Source organism: Astatotilapia calliptera, chromosome 20 (genome assembly GCF_964374335.1).
Source record: "Astatotilapia calliptera chromosome 20, fAstCal68.1, whole genome shotgun sequence".
Classification (NCBI taxonomy): domain Eukaryota; kingdom Metazoa; phylum Chordata; class Actinopteri; order Cichliformes; family Cichlidae; genus Astatotilapia; species Astatotilapia calliptera.
Window position 1 is genome coordinate 34,062,460 of NC_137441.1, and position 19,775 is coordinate 34,082,234.

At 46.2% G+C, this 19,775-nt stretch overlaps 1 protein-coding gene across 2 annotated transcripts in view; it reads right to left on the minus strand.

Moving 5' to 3' along the window:
- Positions 1-19,775, minus strand: part of cpne5a (copine Va) — a 91,116-nt gene that overhangs the window by 57,482 nt on the left and 13,859 nt on the right. The window contains exons 4-7 of one of the 2 annotated variants that reach the window (XM_026154853.2): positions 4,966-5,069; positions 3,822-3,861; positions 2,838-2,852; positions 2,601-2,677 (exon numbers count right to left, since the gene is read on the minus strand). In XM_026154853.2, coding sequence (XP_026010638.1) covers positions 2,601-2,677; positions 2,838-2,852; positions 3,822-3,861; positions 4,966-5,069 — 236 coding nt within the window. The remainder of the gene's footprint in view (positions 1-2,600; positions 2,678-2,837; positions 2,853-3,821; positions 3,862-4,965; positions 5,070-19,775) is intronic. The other variant, XM_026154849.2, reaches the window with a different exon arrangement.

Here is a 19,775-nt window from a genome sequence, read left to right on the forward strand (position 1 = left end):
ATTTCACCATACCGACAGGAAAGGTTACAGCTATTTTTTTAAATTAACACTATTATTATGGTACCTACACAACTATATTGTGATTTGTTCCTGCAGGCAAAACAACAACAACACAAAAACAATCAAAGCTAAGAAAGCTGTGTCACAGCACCCATGTGGGGGGGTTTTTTTCAAAGAAGCCATTCACCCCATCAGTCACTCAGCTTGACATTTCTTCCTGCACCAATAATTTTGATGCATGCCTCTCATTAAAAACAGATTATAAACGGAAGTATTTGTACCACTATGTCTGTAATGAACCACTGGTCTGTTCCATAAAACTGCCTTTACAGGAGTTGTTGGACCTCTGTGTGCAGTAGTATGAATGACGGACACGACACATAAGGTATATTACTGTGTTTGCATTTTGATTTTCTGTAAACTCTCTTTCTATATAGCAGCATGCATTAATGTGCTAATCTTAACTCAGATATGTGTGTCTCTCAAGCTAGCAGCACTCCCTGAGAAAGGAAACAAAAGTGTTCACGGGAGTTTTGCACCCTTGGCAAGTGGAGGGAAGGATGTGATGTTATATTTTATTTAACTGAACTGTGAAGCACCTATATGCAGTTTTTTCAGTTATAGATAAAATCTCATATTTCTCATTTTAAGGAGATCACTCTGTATATTAGCCTGCTATCTTTGTCAGAATACTGACTGACTATAGTTTTTCAGCTATGCAAACACTGGGAAAGCGAGGCTAAATGTCAACGGCTGGCAAACCAGCTTTACTCCTCATCTCCAGTGTCAATGTTCTCTCTCTATCCATATTTTCCATCTGTCTCTACTATCTGTCAGCATGGGTGAAAATGCCAAAATTGCTTGCCTCTATCCTCTTGCCAGCCAGTAAAATACTACTGCTATATTGTATAGCTGTAGAGGAAAGAGTTGAAGCCACATGTCTTCCAAGCTGATTGCATATGAATCTGTAAACACGCAGTTAGGTCCTAAAAAAGTTTAAAAAAGGGAGGCGGAGGAGTTAGAATTGCCTTTAGATTTAAAATCAAAATTATGACTGGATTAAACTTTGGGTAAGTTTTAGGCTTTGATATGTGCTTGCGTGCTGGTTGGAGCAGAAAGAAAAAGAGGGAGAGGTCTGGAAGAACAAAAGGAATAAAGAACACGATGAAGAAAAAAGGGGTCAAGCCAGAAGAAAAGAATCTGGTAGATGGAAGGAAGACGAATAAATGAAAGATGAAGTCTGGAAAATAGGGAAAGGGGTGCTGATGTGCTTCTTAAGCAGGTCATTGAATGCAGCGTGCCTTGGGAGGGCTCCTTTAAGCATGACTAACAGATTTCCTCAGTCCCTGCAGGAGCTGTTCCTCAAAGCTATGGCGCAGAGAGACAGTGTCACTTTAGGATGTATGACAAGGAAATGGAGCACAAAAGCCATTAAACAACTTTTGGGATTTCGTCTATCACAGGAGGGGAGAACAACTACGTTTCTCATGCACGTTATTTAACTATTCAAATAAAAAAAGAGGGCAGATGAAAACTGCACCCTTAACTGAGTGTCATGGAGTTGAAAAGAATCAAAAGAAACCTTCACTGTTCTTGCGCTTCGTGAATTGTTACTTCCAAACTTGAAAGGAACAGCTAATAGCAACCCAAGTGAAAGTTTTCACAGGGGCTCATTTCTTGACTTTCTAATAAATTGTGGACTGTAACATCAAACTTATGATCATCATCACCCTCTCAGCAATGATCAAGGTACCCTGCTGAGGTTGTGGAATCAATACTTTTCTCCATCATGTGTGCCTGGGGCTCGTGATCCTCCTCCCTGTCTCTGATGTGAGGTGTGAAGCCTAGTTTATGTGAAGCCTAGTTTACAGCACACTGGTGAACACGGTCTCTTGATCCTGCTCATCCTCTTATTCAACACCGAAGGGCACCGAGCTCTGTAATCCACAACCCCCGGTCCCTGGCTGAGTTCATGGTCGACACCAAAGCCCTGCTGTTCTCACAAACCCCCCCGCTGCCGGGGCCAGCACCGCCTCATACTTCACATAGAGGCATATATTTTGCACTCGTGGTCTCACACACCAACACAGGCTTCACAGTGTGTCAAACCCTCCTTCGCACTCTCAAAAAGACACATAACTCAAAGAGCTGCACACAGGTCTGTGGGTGCCAAGTGCTTCAGGCTTTCTTATTTCCCAGTTTACACTAAGGAGCTGATAGTGTCATGTGTCTCCTGCTGACTTCAATCCACTCTTAGAGCTAGATCACCTCCCTAATGACAGTAATTGTATTGTGGAAGCCCCTGGTCATGTTCAATTACCCATTCCCATCCAAGCACATTGGTCTAATCTCGCACTGTAATGTACAATAAAGATGGCTCTAGAAGGGAGATGTCAGCTTCGCTGGCATGGATGAAATCCAGCAGAAGAGCCATGCTGTGATTGAATAGGCTGAGAGGTGGCACTGAGTTTTCATTATCTCATATCTGAAAACTTCCAAATTAAAACTGCTCTTTGTCTACTTCCATTTAAAAAACACTGAGAGCCTGCCATTCTTGTCACACAACTCTGCAAATTGAACACTGTGAAATCTCCACTCACCCGAGCGGTTTCTCCAAGCGACTGGCAGGTGAGCCCACGATCTCTCCCAGCGTACAGAAGACCTGTCCCAGGAAGTCCTGCCATGGGGAGGAGGGCATAAAGTGGGATCGAGAGAGAGACGTAGGATGGGAACATTCAAATGGATCACGGGGGGTAACAAGGAGAGGCCGTGAGGAGTTAAGCATAATTGTAAGCATTGTACAGTTATTAATTAGGACGTCTGAGGCAGACACGTACGTTAAATTCGGTTGGCTTCCGGGGTGAAGAAGGAGGAGGAGGAAGAAGAGAGAGAGACCAGGCAGCAGCAGTGACACAACAGAGCATATCATGGAACAGAAGACACATGACTCAAATACCAGACTGTCATCAACCAAGTGCGAGAAAGAAGAGCAAAAGTGAAAATGTGAGAGAGCAGAGAGGCAGAATGAGAACAGCAGAGGGTAAAGAGTCACAGAGCCTCACAGGAAGCGAACAGGAGAGCGAAAGAGCGCAAAAGAAGGAAGGTGACGGAGACACACATCACACAGGTTGTTTCCAGAGTATGGAGCACAATGCAAAAGCGCAACAACAAAGCGTCACGTGACATATTTGATGATGAGCATTTTGGCAGTATGCAAACCAAGTGCTGCAAATATATTGTTTTGTGTCTGCATTGTATGAGTTTATCTATCAAAGCTTTCAGCATAAAAGACGACACTAACATACATTCACCTTAATGAGCTGTTCTCTTGAATGTATGCTGCACAACAAAGGACCTCGCCTTTCAGACAGTCCTGCCATTTTAAAATAAATAGATACTGTTTAGAAAAATTGTCGGCTGTCTTGGAAATCAAAATTCGCAGCTGCAAAGAGCACCACGGCGCACACAGGGAAATGTGTTGAATAGCTTTGATAATGATGTGCAATGCTTCATTTCTCATTTAAAAGAAAAAAAAAGTAATGAGTCTATGCCAGATGCAAATGAAAGTTTGATTATTATCGCTCCAGAGGAATAATATAGCTCATTTTAGCTGATGAAAGACTAAAAAAAAGTCATAATAATAACAAACAACATTTTGGCAGATGAAGCACAATTCACTCATTATTTCTGACTATATTTGAGCATTTAGATGCTACAAACTTTGGTTTGCATAGAACCTAAATATCACATGCACTGACGACTAAAGGGTTGTGTATGAAGTAAAGCTGAGCTCCCGACTCTTAGAAAAGTTTTTCACTTACGTGCTTTGCCAGATCTGGACTTTTAGAATCAATATCATACCTGAAATCACAAAGAGACCACAAATGGCAGAGGTTAGTGCGTGGGCACGACAACAGAAGATTTTTTTTGTGCTGGTGCTAATTAAAGGAAAGTGACTGCGGTGTGGACACTTTTTGTCTGTCAATCACACACCGGGGGAGAGCCGCCTAGCCCAAAAAAAAGAAAAAATGGGGAGGGGGGAAGAAACACGTAAGCAGTAATGTGACAGTTAATTAAGGAAGTCATTCTATAGTTTATGAATGTAATTTCCACTCTCTGCCAGGGGGCACATACTGAAACAATCCACCAAAGGAGAGTGGGTTTGGAGCATCTGCCAGTCAAACTTAATGGAAAAGTAATTAAATCTGAGCACGCCCTGCCTCCCACCTCTGTGATAAAAGAGAGAAGTAAATGAGTAACACAGATTGTGAGGGAGTGCACTCCCTCCTTTACTGTCCCAGTCTTGCACCAAATTAATTCATTAAGTGTCTAAAACTCCTCAGAGACCTTCAGTGCAGTCCTGGAAGGAAACATCCTAGTCCACCAGGGAATTCATGCTTTGGCGGATATGGATTTTTGTAAGAACATCTCCAATCCTGCAGGAAGAAGGGGGTGGAGAAATTATCCTGATTCTGTTCTGGGAGACCTCAAAATGAAGCTGCACCTTCCTGACCCTTTCACTAGTCAGACCTTTTCAACAGAGGAACGCCAGGACAGCGGTCTTTGTGAGTTTTATGGGACTTGCTTTCAGACATTTGCTTTTCTTAGCAGCAGGAAGATTAAGGATAAAACTTTATATGAAATATTTATCACCTTATACCAATCTCCACTCAACGAATGACTACTGAGACACTGCACCAATGAATAATTCCTTGGGAGAGACTCAAGCTGATGACGAGCAAGAGAAGATAGAAAAAGAGTGACTTTGAGAGAAAATGACAGGCAGGAAAAAGGGGAGAAGGGATGATGAGATAGATGGGGGACAAGGAAGCACGGTAAGGGAGAGGATGTTAAGAAGATGCTGCGTTGGAAATAAATGAAGAACTGGAGAAGAGGGCAGCATAACTAAAAAAAAAAAACCTCAGTGTGTGTCCTCAGAGAAATGGATCAAATAGAATAACTCACACGTCAAAGCGCAGATTCTGCTTCTCCTCGAAGAAGTAGTCCAGGATGTACTTCCTGACAAAGTCTGGGTTTAGCGTGTTGTCTATCACCTCTGTTCTCCCAAACTAGAGACAAGACAAGGTAGACGTGAACAAGAAGCTTTGAGAATCTGTATTTACTGCTCTATTACCTCACACCATCCCATCTATCATGCTACCAAACAGCCATCTGAATTAGTAGCTTTCATTGAGATCAGAACAGGAATAAAAAAATCAGAAGGTTCTATCTTCTTCTTTACCTTTTCACATTGTGCTGGGCATGCATAAGCTTGCAGAAGGCATTTTATTGAGTCCAATTACACTAATTTTCTTTAATACCACATTCACGCCTCCATCATTCTCTAAAGCCACTTCTAGGGTTCCCCTTTGCTTTTACAAAGGGGAACTAACAACACTCCTGCAAAAGGAAGAAAAAGTAAAGCTGCCAGGGCAGACACCAAAAACCATTACATCAGTGTTACACAGCAAGACTTTGTGATGAGGTGATGTTCTGACAAACAAATCAACAAAAATGGAAAGAGTTGCACCCTCTTCCTCGTGAGCACACGCGCATTAATTGTTATCCGACATGAATAATTCAGTCAGAAAGTCAGAGAAGTGATGTCAAGCTGCATAAATAAAACATCGCCGGTAAAAAAGAGTAACCATAAACTGACACGGTGAATTAATAATAGCAGTGTTAGGGCTTAATAAGGAGATGAAACAGCGGGATTACAGACTCACACTTTTGTGATTACATCCAATGGGGTTAAGACTCAAAGTGAGTCCTAACATGAAAGCAGACAAGCCACACTACGCGAGCAGAATACGTTGAACGGATGGACGCCGATGCTAATGCAAAGACAGTCAGGGTGGATTGTGTGCAACTTATGACAGCCTAAGAGTGTGGGTTTGTTCAAGTGTAGCCTGCCATCAGGTATAAAAGTGTGTCTAGGTCTATAAAAGTTTAACTACTTTGTGTGCATGTGTGTGTGTGTGTCACTACCTCCTCTCCTGCTTTTCCTGTCAAAAAATGTGAGAGCTCTGCTCCAGCAAACGCAAAGAAGGTGAAATCTGTCCCGAGCGAACAGCAGCCTATTTTTAATGACAGAAGGTGTATGTGGCAGCGGGAGGGCTATAGCATATTCACTTTGGTGCCACGCCAAACATAACAAAGGAAGAAGAATCAGCACCAGAGCAGCTAAAAAAGCCACCCGAGGAAATAACAGATCTCCCACTCCACACATTATCTCCACCTTGGCAAGTACACGGCCAACATGTAAAGCCAACGTTGCAAAGCTCTACAATTAACTGTCAAGAGAGAAAAAAAAGACCCTTCCTGCAGGGATATCCGGGTGCTGGCAGTGTGACTTCTTTCCCTTAAGTAACCCTGTACTGAAATAAATTGTGAGCCCTAACGTTAGAAGATTTATCTTGGTAAAAAGATTAACGTCAAGGAGTTTGAAAGGAATTTATGCAGGTTGTACTATGTCAGCTGCTCAGGTAAGTGAAAGTGCGAGACAGGGGAAAATCTGTCATGCACCTGGAGTAATAACTGATGAGGGAGTTGGATATTAAGACTTTAAGTCATGCTGCAGGAAAATGATGGATTGTCAGATTCATGTTGTGACCAAAAGTGAGTTAAGAGCTCACTGGTTTCTTAGGAAGCAAAACACAATGCATGTGTAACATCTGCTTTCATGTTCTTCTGTTGATGAGGTGTGTGAATGATCAGCAGCTGATGGGGAAGCTTGTCCCGTAGAAGGGTAATTGGATTACAGATGGCTGGTGGCACACTGGCTACCAACCACACTTACTCCCAGGAGAACAAAAACACATTACCTGACAGAGGGGCAAAAGAGGCACTCCGCTTTATCAATTCTGCACAGCTTGACTCGGCTGCTCGCAAAGCCAGCTGTCATCTGCAGCTGAAGACACAGGCCTATCTCCTTCAGGGAGAGGCATTCAGCCTGCACCCACAGTTTGTACGCTCGAGGTGGGGCACTATAACCCGAGGTGACAACTGTAGGAGACTTATCACGAATGAGTGCAACACTTGATGCTCATCCATATTTGCATGATAAAATGTTAAAAGTACTTTCTGGCTTAGGAACAGAATATTACTGCGTTGATACCAGTACAAAGACTTGCTTTTCTGCGAGTCAAGGCCGGCAGACATTCGTTCAGAGACATAAGAGGAAAAACTGTCAAGCATCAACCTCAAGTGTTGTTAAGGCTGCAGAAAACTTTCTTCTTCGTCTTCTCTTTGAGATGCACTTGGCAATGCAAATCTGCAATGCATGTCTGTTGACAGTAAATAGTCTCCAGTCTGCTTCTCCTCCCAAACTGCTCAGTCTCAGTAGAGTAAAAACAGGAAGTCGATCTCCTTGCCATTAGGAAACACACTGCCAACACATTGCAATCAGTCTGAGTCAGTCCATGCCAATGAGGGCTACCTTTAAGTTTTTTTACAATAAGAGACTCAATTCAACTGTATTCTGGTTATATTTGTATATAAAAGCAAGGCTGCTGAGTGCTTGTGTCACTATTAGTGGAGGAATTTCTAAACCTCTGTTTCAAATCTGTGAGGTTTTGTTTAATGTCAATTTCTTTGTATATAAAGGGCAAAATATATTAAACAGACAGCAATAAGTAGCTTTTTTCTGATTTACCAGAGTAACCTTGGTATTATCACAAAAAGATTGCATGCGATTGCCAACTTCATCACAAAATCATAGCAGACCAACTCCGTATTTATCGCCTTCTGGATGCACCAAATCTACCTTAAAGACAGCAGTAGTCGCAGACCAGGTCTCCATGTTCGAAGCAACCGTATCAAAGGCAATAAGATTGCAAGTGCCTGTAGCATAATATGAAAACTGTGTGATGTTCAACAACATCAACATGAGCAGGTAGCTGTCCAGTGAATTCACAGCAAACAAGTGTATGCACGGTGCAGACAGCACCATTGCCTAAATCGAAGAGTATTTCAAGTAGCGAGAAATCACTTAGGTGTTATAAAGGCAACTTTGGACTGTGTCCTGACCTGATTCTTCCAACATGGCTGGCTTTGAATGAAAGTCAACCTTTTTTCCAGAGTCAAAGGGTTGGCCGGCAATCGATCACAACCATAAGAAACATTAAGACTCCGGCATAGAAGTACCAAAAAAAGGAAGGGAGAAGGGAGAGAGCTGAAGATGACGAGCATCTCCAAAAGTTGATTCTGTTCATCTGGACGTGGCGTTTTGTGGGAGAAACGTTTCGTCACTCATCCAAGTGACGTCTTCAGTCTCAGCTGACTGCAGGTTTCAAGCTTATAAACAGGAAATTTGCATAATGACTGAAACCAGCCCACTGAAGGAACAATGGGCTGGGAGGTCAGTTCCTTAATCATAATTATGCAGATTCTCATGACCATTGATCAACAACCACTGACCAAAACCCACTGATCAAAGACCACTGATCAATGGCCATGAGTACCATTCACAGAGAGTTGGGGAATGGCTGCAATCACAGCATTGTAAGATGGCGAAAGATGTACCCTTAGGCCCCCTCCTCGATTCAGAGATGGTCTTTCCCTTTTCACGTAAATGGCCTCCTTGACTCCGCCCTCAAACCAGCGTTCCTCCCTGTCCAGGATGTGAACATCCTCATCATTGAAAGAGTGTCCACTGGCCTGTAGGTGTAAATAGACTGCAGAGTCCTGACCTGACGAGGTAGCTCTTCTGTGTTGTGCCATCCGCTTCGCCACAGGTTGTTTGGTTTCCCTGATGTATAACGGTGTGTTCACACCGAACGCGATAGAGGCAGGCAGAGCGTCAGGCTTACATGTAAAGTCAATGGAAAGGCGCGCTGACCCACGATTGCGGCTCCTGCGAAAATTCGGAAGCAGATTTGCGTCGCGAAAACGCCTGAAACGCGCTACACTCACGCGCGAAAAAAACCACGCGCGTGAGTTTATGTGTTGCATTTTGTGCATACACGCGTTTCGCGTCCCCCGCTCGAGTTGGAAAAATCTGACTAAACTTCAACAGTTAAAGGCAGACAGCAAAGTGAAAGTAGCAGCTGCACGAGTAAGTGTCAGGTTCGACGGTGCCCCGACCGGCGACCTGTGTGTGTGTGTGTGTTTGTTCTCCCGCTCTGTTTTTGTCTCCGTTGTAGTTGTTACGCGGTTGCGTAGCAACGGGAGATGTCCGACCCGGAAGTTCCGCCACTCTGAGTGGTCCCACCTGCAACTGATTCCTCGCCAGCTGCTGCCAATCATCCACCATTGTGACAGAACTATTTAATGGTGTGGCTGAGTGACAGACAGCGCTGGAGTATTCCACCAAGCCGGGCTACGAGTGAGACGGAGATACGAGAGGAGAGACGTCACTGTTTACGAAAGTCGTATGGACACACGAGGGGAGCACGGAAGGGACTTAGCACTATGGATTACTTTGGATTTGCTTCACTGTAAATAAAGACACTGTTCAATCTTAACGAGCGATCCGCGTCTGGGTTCTCTTACTCATCACCCCCGTAACAGAATACTCCAGCCACTTACATGGACCCAGCGGACGCCGCTCCGGTTCTGCGAGAACTCTCGATTCAAGGTGAGATGTTGGAACGCCATGAAAAAATGATGAAACATGTTGTTGAAGAACAAACTGTGTTACGGCAGCTGGTTGCTGAATTAAAAGGGATTTTGCTAACTCCCCCTGGGGCTGCAGCTGATGCTCCGTCGCCCGGGCCGTCTCTCAGCACAGCTGCGGCTTCTCCTCTGCCTCCTTCCCCTCCCACACTGCAGCGCGAGCACCCGCTGCCGGCCCCTGAGAAGTTTAGTGGGGATCTGGATAAGAGCCGCGGGTTCTTAACACAATGTTCGTTCATTTTTAGAGAACAGCCTCGGTCTTATTTCTCAGATGGAGCCAAGGTGGGGTTAATGGTGGAATCAATGACTGGATGCGCTTTACAATGGGCCCAGGCCGTGGTAAGCATGCAACCTGCTATCTCTTATGAAGATTTTTTGTGCAAATTTCGTTGTGTTTTTGACAAAGGCTCCAGCGCCGACAGCGCAGCACATCGCATGTTTTCCCTGAAACAAGGATGGAGGAGTGTAGCGGACTTCTCGATTGACTTCTGGATTTTGGCCGAGGAGACCGGCTGGCAAGAAAATGCACTACGAGGGGCTTTCATAAACGGCCTGAACGAAAATCTAAAACGTGAGTTGGCCTCAAGAGAACTGCCTAAGTCGCTCAGTGCTTTGGTGAATGTGTGCATTCAGTTGGATGAGCATAGGCGTGAGTTTGGACGGCGACCAGCGGGCGGCAGCAAAACCTCGGCAGGGCCCTCTCTCGAGTGGAGACGGGAGTGGGAGGAACAGCCGTTGGAGGAGGAGCAGCCCATGCAGATCGGTCGAGCCAGCTTTAGGTCTGTGGCCCGACGGAGAAGACCTCAGGGGGGTGAGTGTTTCACTTGCGGAAAGAGAGGACACTTTTCTGATAAATGCCCAGAGTCGGGAAAAGACGCTGCTCGTCAGTAGCCGTGGGCATACTGACGGGCATTACCGCAAACATCTTGCCCCACCTCAGCTGTCCTGCCAAATTGATTTTCCAGTCCTGTATTCACCCATGTAGTGCTTTAATCGATTCGGGGGCCGAACAAAGTTTTATTGACGAAGCCCTGGCCCAGACGTTGGGCATACCTGTTGAACCCTTACCTGAGGTCCTCCAGGTGGCGGCGCTGAATGGTGCCCCCTTGGCCAGTATAACACATCGCACTACTGATTTGACTCTTTCTCTTTCCGGAAACCATGTTGAACAAATCAGCCTGTTTCTGTTCAAGGCTCCTCACACTCCGCTAGTTTTGGGCTACCCCTGGCTCGAACGCCATAACCCGCAGATCGATTGGGAGAACAGCAGGATAACTGGGTGGAGTCCTAAGTGTCATGAACAGTGTTTACGTTCTGCTACAGTTAGCCATACGTCCACTAGCCCATCTTCACCTGACGCTCCTCCCGATTTGACTGCAGTTCCAGCTGAATATCACGACCTAGCCCAGGTGTTCAGTAAAGAAAAGGCCCAGTCTCTTCCCCCCCATCGTCCGTACGATTGTGGGATAGACTTGCTACCCGGCGCCCCCTTGCCCACAAGCCGTCTATACAGTATTTCGAAATCAGAGCGAGAGGTAATGGAGGGCTACATCACCGACTCGCTGGCTGCCGGGATAATCCGGCAGTCCACCTCTCCTCTCGCGGCAGGTTTCTTCTTCGTTGAGAAGAAAGACAAAACGCTCCCCCCCTGCATTGACTTTCGAGGTCTTAACAAGATAACCATTAAGAACAAATACCCGCTTCCTTTACTCACCTCTGCTTTTGAACTCCTTCAGGGGGCTGCCATCTTTTCTAAACTGGACCTCCGCAGTGCTTATCATCTGGTGAGAATCCACCAGGGGGATGAGTGGAAGACGGCGTTCAACACGCATCGTGGGCACTTTGAATATTTGGTGATGCCTTTCGGGCTCACGAATGCTCCGGCGGTCTTCCAAGCCATGATAAATGATGTTTTACGGGACTTCATTAATCACTGTGTTTTCGTTTATCTAGACGACATCCTTGTGTTTTCTCGGAACCCAGCTGACCATGTCAAGCACGTGAGAATGGTGTTGCAGCGCCTGTTGGAGAACCGGCTGTTTGTAAAGGCAGAGAAGTGTGAGTTTCACGTGCAGACAGTCTCCTTTTTGGGGTTCATCATCGAGGAGGGACGGCTGCGGGCAGATCCGGCCAAAGTGAGGGCAGTGGTGGAATGGCCTGAACCCAAGAACCGTAAGCAGCTGCAGAAGTTTCTGGGATTTGCCAACTTCTATCGACGGTTTATCCACAATTTCAGTCAGGTCGCCCTGCCTCTCACCAACCTAACCTCTCCTAAGCAGCCATTCCAGTGGTCTCCCGGCGCTGAACGGGCTTTTGTGAGACTCAAGCACCTCTTTTCCTCAGCTCCGGTGTTGGTACAGGCAGACATCAGTCAACCTTTTTTTGTGGAGGTGGATGCTTCAGACGCAGGTGTGGGGGCAATACTATCCCAACGAGTGAATGCAAAATTACACCCATGTGCCTTTTTCTCACGTCGCTTATCTCCTGCAGAGTGCAATTACGACGTTGGAGACCGGGAGCTCCTCGCCATTAAGTTGGCGCTTGAAGAGTGGCGACATTGGCTCGAAGGCAGCGAGCATCCGGTGGTTATCTGGACAGACCACAAGAACTTGACCTACCTCCAAGCGGCCAAAAGACTGAATGCCCGGCAGGCCAGGTGGGCTCTGTTTTTCACTCGGTTTAACTTGACCATCTCTTACAGACCTGGCTCCCGCAATCTTAAAGCAGATGCTTTATCGCGCCAATTTTCCCCGGATCTCGACCCAGACGAGAAGGAGAGACCCATTCTGCCATCCTCGTGCTTCGTGGGGGCTCTGACCTGGGACATAGAGCGGGTTATTAAGGCTGCCCAGCGGTCGGAACCTGATCCGGGCACTGGGCCCGATGGGAGGATGTTTGTTCCCGCGGCGGTCCGAAGTAAGGTCCTTCACTGGGTCCATACGGCCAAGTTTGCCTGCCACCCGGGTAAAAACCGCACTATCGCCTTTCTGCAACGTTTGTTTTGGTGGCCGACTCTAGGGAAGGACGCTCGGGAGTATGTGGCCGCTTGCCCCGTTTGTGCCCGAAACAAGGTCTCCTGTTCACCCCCTGCTGGCCTCCTTCGTCCGTTGCCTGTGCCCAGCCGCCCGTGGTCTCATATTGCACTGGACTTTGTTACCGGTCTTCCCCCCTCCTCGGGTCACACAGTCATCTTGACCGTGATCGATCGCTTCTCAAAGGCTGTTCATTTCGTTGCTCTGCCGAAACTCCCTTCGGCCATGGATACTGCCAAGATTCTCACGCAGCAGGTGTTCCGTCTCCATGGGGTTCCCCAAGATATCGTGTCCGATCGGGGTCCCCAATTCACGTCGCGAGTGTGGAAGGAGTTTTGTAAGGAACTGGGGGCCCAGGCCAGCTTGTCGTCCGGCTTCCACCCTCAAACCAACGGGCAAGCGGAACGGGCTAATCAAGAGCTCGAAGCGATGCTGCGTTGTGTGGTCTCTTCGAACCAGTCATCATGGAGCGATCAACTGGCGTGGGTCGAATATGCCCATAATGCTAGCACGTCGGCGGCTACTGGGGTTTCCCCGTTTGAGGCCTCCCTGGGGTATCAGCCCCCGCTTCTCTCTGTGTCGGAGGGGGAATTGTCGGTTCCTTCAGTCCAGCACCACCTGCGGCGCTGCCGGCGGGCATGGCGCGCCACCCGGACCGCCCTCTTGAGGACCGCTGAGCAGAACAAGAGACTTGCGGATCGCCGCCGTGCTCCGGCCCCTGCATACCAGGTCGGGCAACAGGTATGGCTGTCTGCGAAATATGTTCCTCTGAGGGTCGAGTCTAGGAAACTGGCTCCACGCTTTATCGGGCCCTTCCCCATCCTGGCCGTGTTGAATCCTGTGACTGTACGTTTGTCTCTTCCCCGTTCCATGAGAATTCACAATGTCTTTCATGTGTCCCAGGTGAGGCCTTTCCGGACCAGCCCTTTGTGCCCGCCCTCCGGGCCCCCGCCACCCGCCCGGATTATCGACGGCTCGCCGGCGTATTCCGTATCGCGGATATTGGATGCCCGGCGCCGCGGTAGGGGCTTTCAGTTTTTGGTGGACTGGGAGGGGTACGGTCCGGAAGAGCGTTCTTGGGTGCCGCGGTCCGCGGTTCTCGATGCTGCCATGGTGAGAGACTTCCGCCGCAGGCACCCTGATAAGTTTGCTGGGTCGCCGGGAGGCTCCCATTAGAGGGGGGGTACTGTCAGGTTCGACGGTGCCCCGACCGGCGACCTGTGTGTGTGTGTTTGTTCTCCCGCTCTGTTTTTGTCTCCGTTGTAGTTGTTACGCGGTTGCGTAGCAACGGGAGATGTCCGACCCGGAAGTTCCGCCACTCTGAGTGGTCCCACCTGCAACTGATTCCTCGCCAGCTGCTGCCAATCATCCACCATTGTGACAGAACTATTTAATGGTGTGGCTGAGTGACAGACAGCGCTGGAGTATTCCACCAAGCCGGGCTACGAGTGAGACGGAGATACGAGAGGAGAGACGTCACTGTTTACGAAAGTCGTATGGACACACGAGGGGAGCACGGAAGGGACTTAGCACTATGGATTACTTTGGATTTGCTTCACTGTAAATAAAGACACTGTTCAATCTTAACGAGCGATCCGCGTCTGGGTTCTCTTACTCATCACCCCCGTAACAGTAAGAGCCCTTAGCGCTCAAAATGACATTGAAAGCCATGATCAAGTGTCCTGCTACAACTTAGAAAATTCCGCAAATCTCCCCAACAGCGCACCACGGCTCTCTTTAAATCCACAAGCACCAACATTTAGACCTCACAATACTACTCCAGAACGTGAAGAACTTAGCTTAGTTCAAGCCCTCGCCAGCTCTCTTACCCTAAACAGGCTTCCTGTACCTGAGCCCACCATCTTTAGTGGCGACCCCCTAAAGTTTATGGATTGGAAGGTATCCTTTATGGCACTAATTGGTGACAAACCTTTACCTGTGTGTGAGAAAATGTTGTATCTAAAGAGCTATCTTGCAGGTGAAGCACGAAAGGCAGTAGAGGGATATTTCTTCCGCAACAGTGAGCAGGCATACGCAGGCATTTGGAGCGTTTTAGAGGAAAGGTATGGCAGCCCATTTGTTATCCAAAGAGCCTTTAGGGCTAAACTCACAAAATGGCCTAAAATAGCTGCCAATGATCCTAAAGCACTGAGGGAGTTGGCAGATTTTCTCCAAAGCTGTGCAGAGGCTATCCCTCAAGTCAAAGGCCTAGAGATCCTTAATGATTGTGAGGAAAATCACAAGCTTCTAAGAAAACTGCCTGAGTGGATAGTGCAGAGATGGAGCCGCATTGTGGTGGAGGAGCTAGACAAAAGCCAAGACTACCCCAACTTCGCTCGCTTTACAAAGTTCATACAAAATGAAGCTAAAGTAGTTTGCAATCCTGTTGCCTCACCATTCCTAATAAACGAAAGGGCATCAGAAGAGCAGCATGTTAAAAGAGCGAAGGCACTCAGTACTACCATCCAACCAAAGTCTCCACCAATCCCAGTATCTACTTCTAGACCTAAACCCCCATGTTTGTTTTGCAAAGAAGAATCGCACGGCATAGCTAAGTGTCCTGCTTTTGCAGCGAAAACTAGTGATGACAAGAAAGTTTTCATTCAAGAAAATCGTCTCTGCTTTGGGTGTTTGAGGAGGGGTCATGTAACCAAAGAATGCAGAGGACGTCACTCCTGTAGTAAGTGTGGTCGGCGTCACCCCACCTGTCTACACACAGAAAGAGTGAATGAACCTAAAGAAAAGAAAACTGAGGATTCTAAATCCCCAGATGAAGGTGCAAACAAGGAAGTGCATAATGTTATGACTCATGTACTAACAAGGAAACTATCTTCCACATCCAGCATAGTACCAGTATTTGTGTCAGTTGCATCTGAGCCTGAGAAAGAAATACTTACATATGCCCTGCTTGACACCCAGAGTGACTCATCCTTTATTTTAGAGGATTTGGCCTCAGAACTAAATGTAGACGCCCAACCAGTGCAGTTAAAGCTTAGCACCATGACTTCCATCGACACAGTCGTTGCAAGTAAACTTGCCAACAACTTACAGGTGCGTGGGTTTGATTCTGAGACTCGTGTCCGAATAGAACACGTCTACTCTCGTGACTTTATCCCAGTTGACAAGTCTCATATCCCTACCAAGGAAACTGCACTTCAGTGGCCACACCTTGAAGGCTTAGCTAACAAGTTACAGCCATTGCAGAACTGTGAAGTAGGTCTATTGATTGGTTATGACTGCCCATCAGCACTAGCCCCCCTAGAGATCGTCACAGGCAAACTACAGATCCCAGACAGTGGCACTACATTGACACAGCTCAGAATCCTGCAGATTACGCCTCTAGAGGGCTCAGTGCATCAGAAATCATGTCAACATGTTGGTTGTCTGGTCCAAAGTTTCTGTGGGAACATGACATTTCATATGCACCCAGCCCCTCAGCTGTGTTGTTAGTAGGGGATCCAGAAGTCAAAGCTCTCACAACTCAAACAAGTGAACAAGACAATATCCTCAGCCGTTTGTCAAGGTTTTCAAGCTGGTCAATGCTCCTTAAAGTGGTTGCAAGGATAAAAGGATTGAGATCCAGCAAAGCCCAGTATGGAAACTTTGTAACAGTAGATGAACGGAGAACAGCTGCTGACACAATAATAAAGCTCCTTCAGCAGCAGGCCTTTTCTCAAGAGATGGAAGTGTTGAAGGTGGGAGATAACCTTCCGAGTTCAAGTCCCCTCTTTAGAGTAGATCCAGTGCTAGATCAAGGACTTCTCCGTGTTGGAGGAAGACTGAAGAAGTCAATACTCTGTCAGGGACTTAAGCACCCCATCATCCTCCCAAAAGACCATCACATTACAAAGTTGATCATTGCTCATTTTCATGCACAGATTTGTCATCAAGGTAGAAGCCAAACTCTCATGGAAATCAGATCGAATGGGTTTTGGGTGATTGGTGGGAGCAAGGAAGTTGCAAAACTAATAAGCAAATGTGTTCAATGTCGAAAACTAAGACGTTCACCAGAAGAACAATGCATGTCTGAACTTCCAAAGGAACGAGTTGAAATCTCAGATCCTTTCATGTATTGTGGAATGGACTGTTTCTGACCATTTGTCACAAAACAAGGTCGCAAAGAGCATAAAAGATACGGACTCCTCTTTACATGTCTTTCCTCACGTGCAGTCCACATTGAGATGCTTGAGGATCTTTCTACTGACTCTTTCATCAACGCTCTGAGATGTTTCATCAGCTTAAGAGGAGCTGTTTGTAAGTTGTACAGTGACCAGGGTACAAACTTTATTGGAGCCAAAAATGAGCTAAGAGAGTCTCTTAAACAATGTGACATGGATGCCTTAGAAGCATTCCTTGCCAATAAACAGTGTGAGTTCGTCTTCAATGCCCCATCTGCTAGCCATGCCGGAGGTGTGTGGGAACGACAGATTCGAACCATCCGCAATGTTCTCAATGCCACCATTGCTCAATGCCAAGGCAGGCTGGATGACAGCTCTCTAAGAACTCTATTCTATGAGGCGATGTTTATAGTTAATGGTCGACCACTGAGCGTCGATGGAATCAATGATCCTAAATCTCCTGAACCTCTAACTCCAAATCACCTCATATTGATGAAATCAAAGGTTGCACTGCCTCCACCAGGAAAGTTTGTGAAAGAGGACTTATATGCAAGGAAACGTTGGCGCAGAGTCCAGTATCTCACTGAGCAGTTTTGGAGTAGATGGAAAAGAGAGTACCTTCTGAACATATCTATGAGACAGAAATGGCACCTACCACGTCGAAATCTTAAAGTCAATGACATAGTCATTATCAAAGAAGACATGCTTCCCAGAAATCAGTGGCAACTGGCTCGAGTGGTTGAAGCTCCAGAAGAAGATGACGGTTTGGTCCGCAGAGTCAAGCTTCAAGTTGGCGATCGAGGCTTAATAAAGAAGCAGGGAACAGCACACAAACCTCACGTAGTTGAGCGACCTGTTCAAAAGCTTGTAGTTCTATTAGAAAATAACTAATTGATGTTTCAATCAATACTGTCACATCAGGCGTATTTGGGAAAGTTTATTGATGATGTATTTGAAATTGTGTTCGTTCTTGTAGTAATGTCCATATGTTACAGCTGGAAATCATGTAAAGAATGTTGTTTATTATACATGATTTGGTGGGAGTGTAAAGGTCCAGTTTTGTTTATTGATCTAAGCCTGAACAGCTACGCGTAGTGTCCAGTAGAGGGCTCTGTTGTTTAGTTAGCGGCAAGCTGCACTTCCAGCTCAGACCGGTTTTGTGGCACACATTTCCCAGTAGGCAGCTCTCAATGAAGCGTGAAGCAGCGTGATACCGGACTCTAGCGAAACGAACAATTTGCAGCCCTTGGAATGCGGAGCGAGGTACATGTTTTAAGTTGTATTTCTTTGCTTAATTGATATTTTGTTGTATTTTCTGCTTTGAGTTCATATTTGTAATAAGCGTCTAAGAAAATGTATTTTGTGTTTCTGTTTAGTTTTCACGGTGCATTGGCGCACCTGGCGCACTGTTAGATTCTGAATGAATCTCAAAGTAAAAATTACTGCACCCGTCGAGGCTCTCTCTATTTCTTCCTTGGTCCGGGGGACTGCTACATAGGTTACCGAGTTGATCATGCAGACGATCGGTCTTAAAGGTGCACCCTGTTTATGTATTTTCGGTAAACCATACAGACTTGGTGTAGACTCCCCTGGGTACAGCCTGTGGTATGAGGTCCGGTCAATAGCCTTGTCTTGTTCTAACTGCTTCAGACAGTCTATCACCCTCTTCCTGTAGCCACTTCCTGGGTCTCGTTTTAGGGGCTCGTAAGTATTTTCATCACTAAGTAGTGACAAAATCTTCTCATGATAGTCTTTCTGGTTTAGCAATACTGTGCACCGACCCTTGTCTGCCAGAAGGATGATAATGTTGTTGTCATCACTAAGTGATGTGAGTGCCTTCCTCTGCCTTCCTTTATGATCTGTCCAAACTGCATGTCAGATGGTCTGCTACCATCAGAAGCGCCCTAAGCCAGCACCACTCTGAGGTCAGATAAGGGGTGTCTGTGTCACACATTATCTGTCACTTTTGGAGATCAACAATCTGACATTCACATCCACTTCAAACTGTGATCAGCCACTGCGTAGAGCCCAGGTTTGTACTTCTTTTACGACCTTGTATATCGACTTCCCCTCCTTCAAAATGCAACACCAACGTCAATGTCTCTGTGGAGGAAATGTCTGGAGCAATGCGCCATCTCATCACCATTTTTCTAGCGATCCACCAGTAATTTCTTAGAATTCTTTGAGTTCATATCCTGAATGTAAAAAAAACGAGTGAACAGGACTACTTGGGCATAGAATCGACAATTTTCTGTTTCGAATGTAGTGAAAATTTCCTCCATCTTTCACCCTGCAAATGGCTAATTCTTACTAATGCTACATTTATTTTGTCCGTGGCACCTGTGGAGGTGCTTTATGGTTATGATCCTGGACGAGCCATTCATACAGTGAAAAATATTATTAAAAAAGGCCGATGGTATGCTTTGGAGCAGTGGAAGAGCTTTTGGTGGTTTATCACCCTGTCTCCTTGCCCACAGTGCTTTTTCAAATGGCCTGTTTGCCACACTGTTTCTGGTAATTCTTGTTGATCCCTGAGGTGGTTTCTCGTGTTATTTCTCACCTGTTCTTTGTGGTACTCATATTTTACTCATATTATCCAATCTGCTGGTAATCTTTCTGGGTCTGCTTGTGTTACCTCTGTTCTCAGTTCAGTTTTTGTTTTTACTTTTAGACAATATAATCAAACTATGGAGAGCTGATGGAGCATTTCCCAATCTACTTGTGAAAAGATGTAATTTGTGATTCAAATAAACATTTGACCTTTTCTCTGAACTCATTTCACATCTCTTCTTTGTAGTTTCTCTAAGCTAAAAAAGAGCAAGGTAAAAATGGTGGAGTGTAAAGCCATTTATACTGAGGTTCACACAGCAGCTAAGCAGAGTGGCTACAGGTATAGATTATTCTTTAGGTTTGACAGTCAAACTGAGATCATTGCTGCTTTCCCATTTTAAATCTGAAGTCACACCACTCACCGTTCAATCCCAATCGATTTCAATGTGTAAGCAAAGAG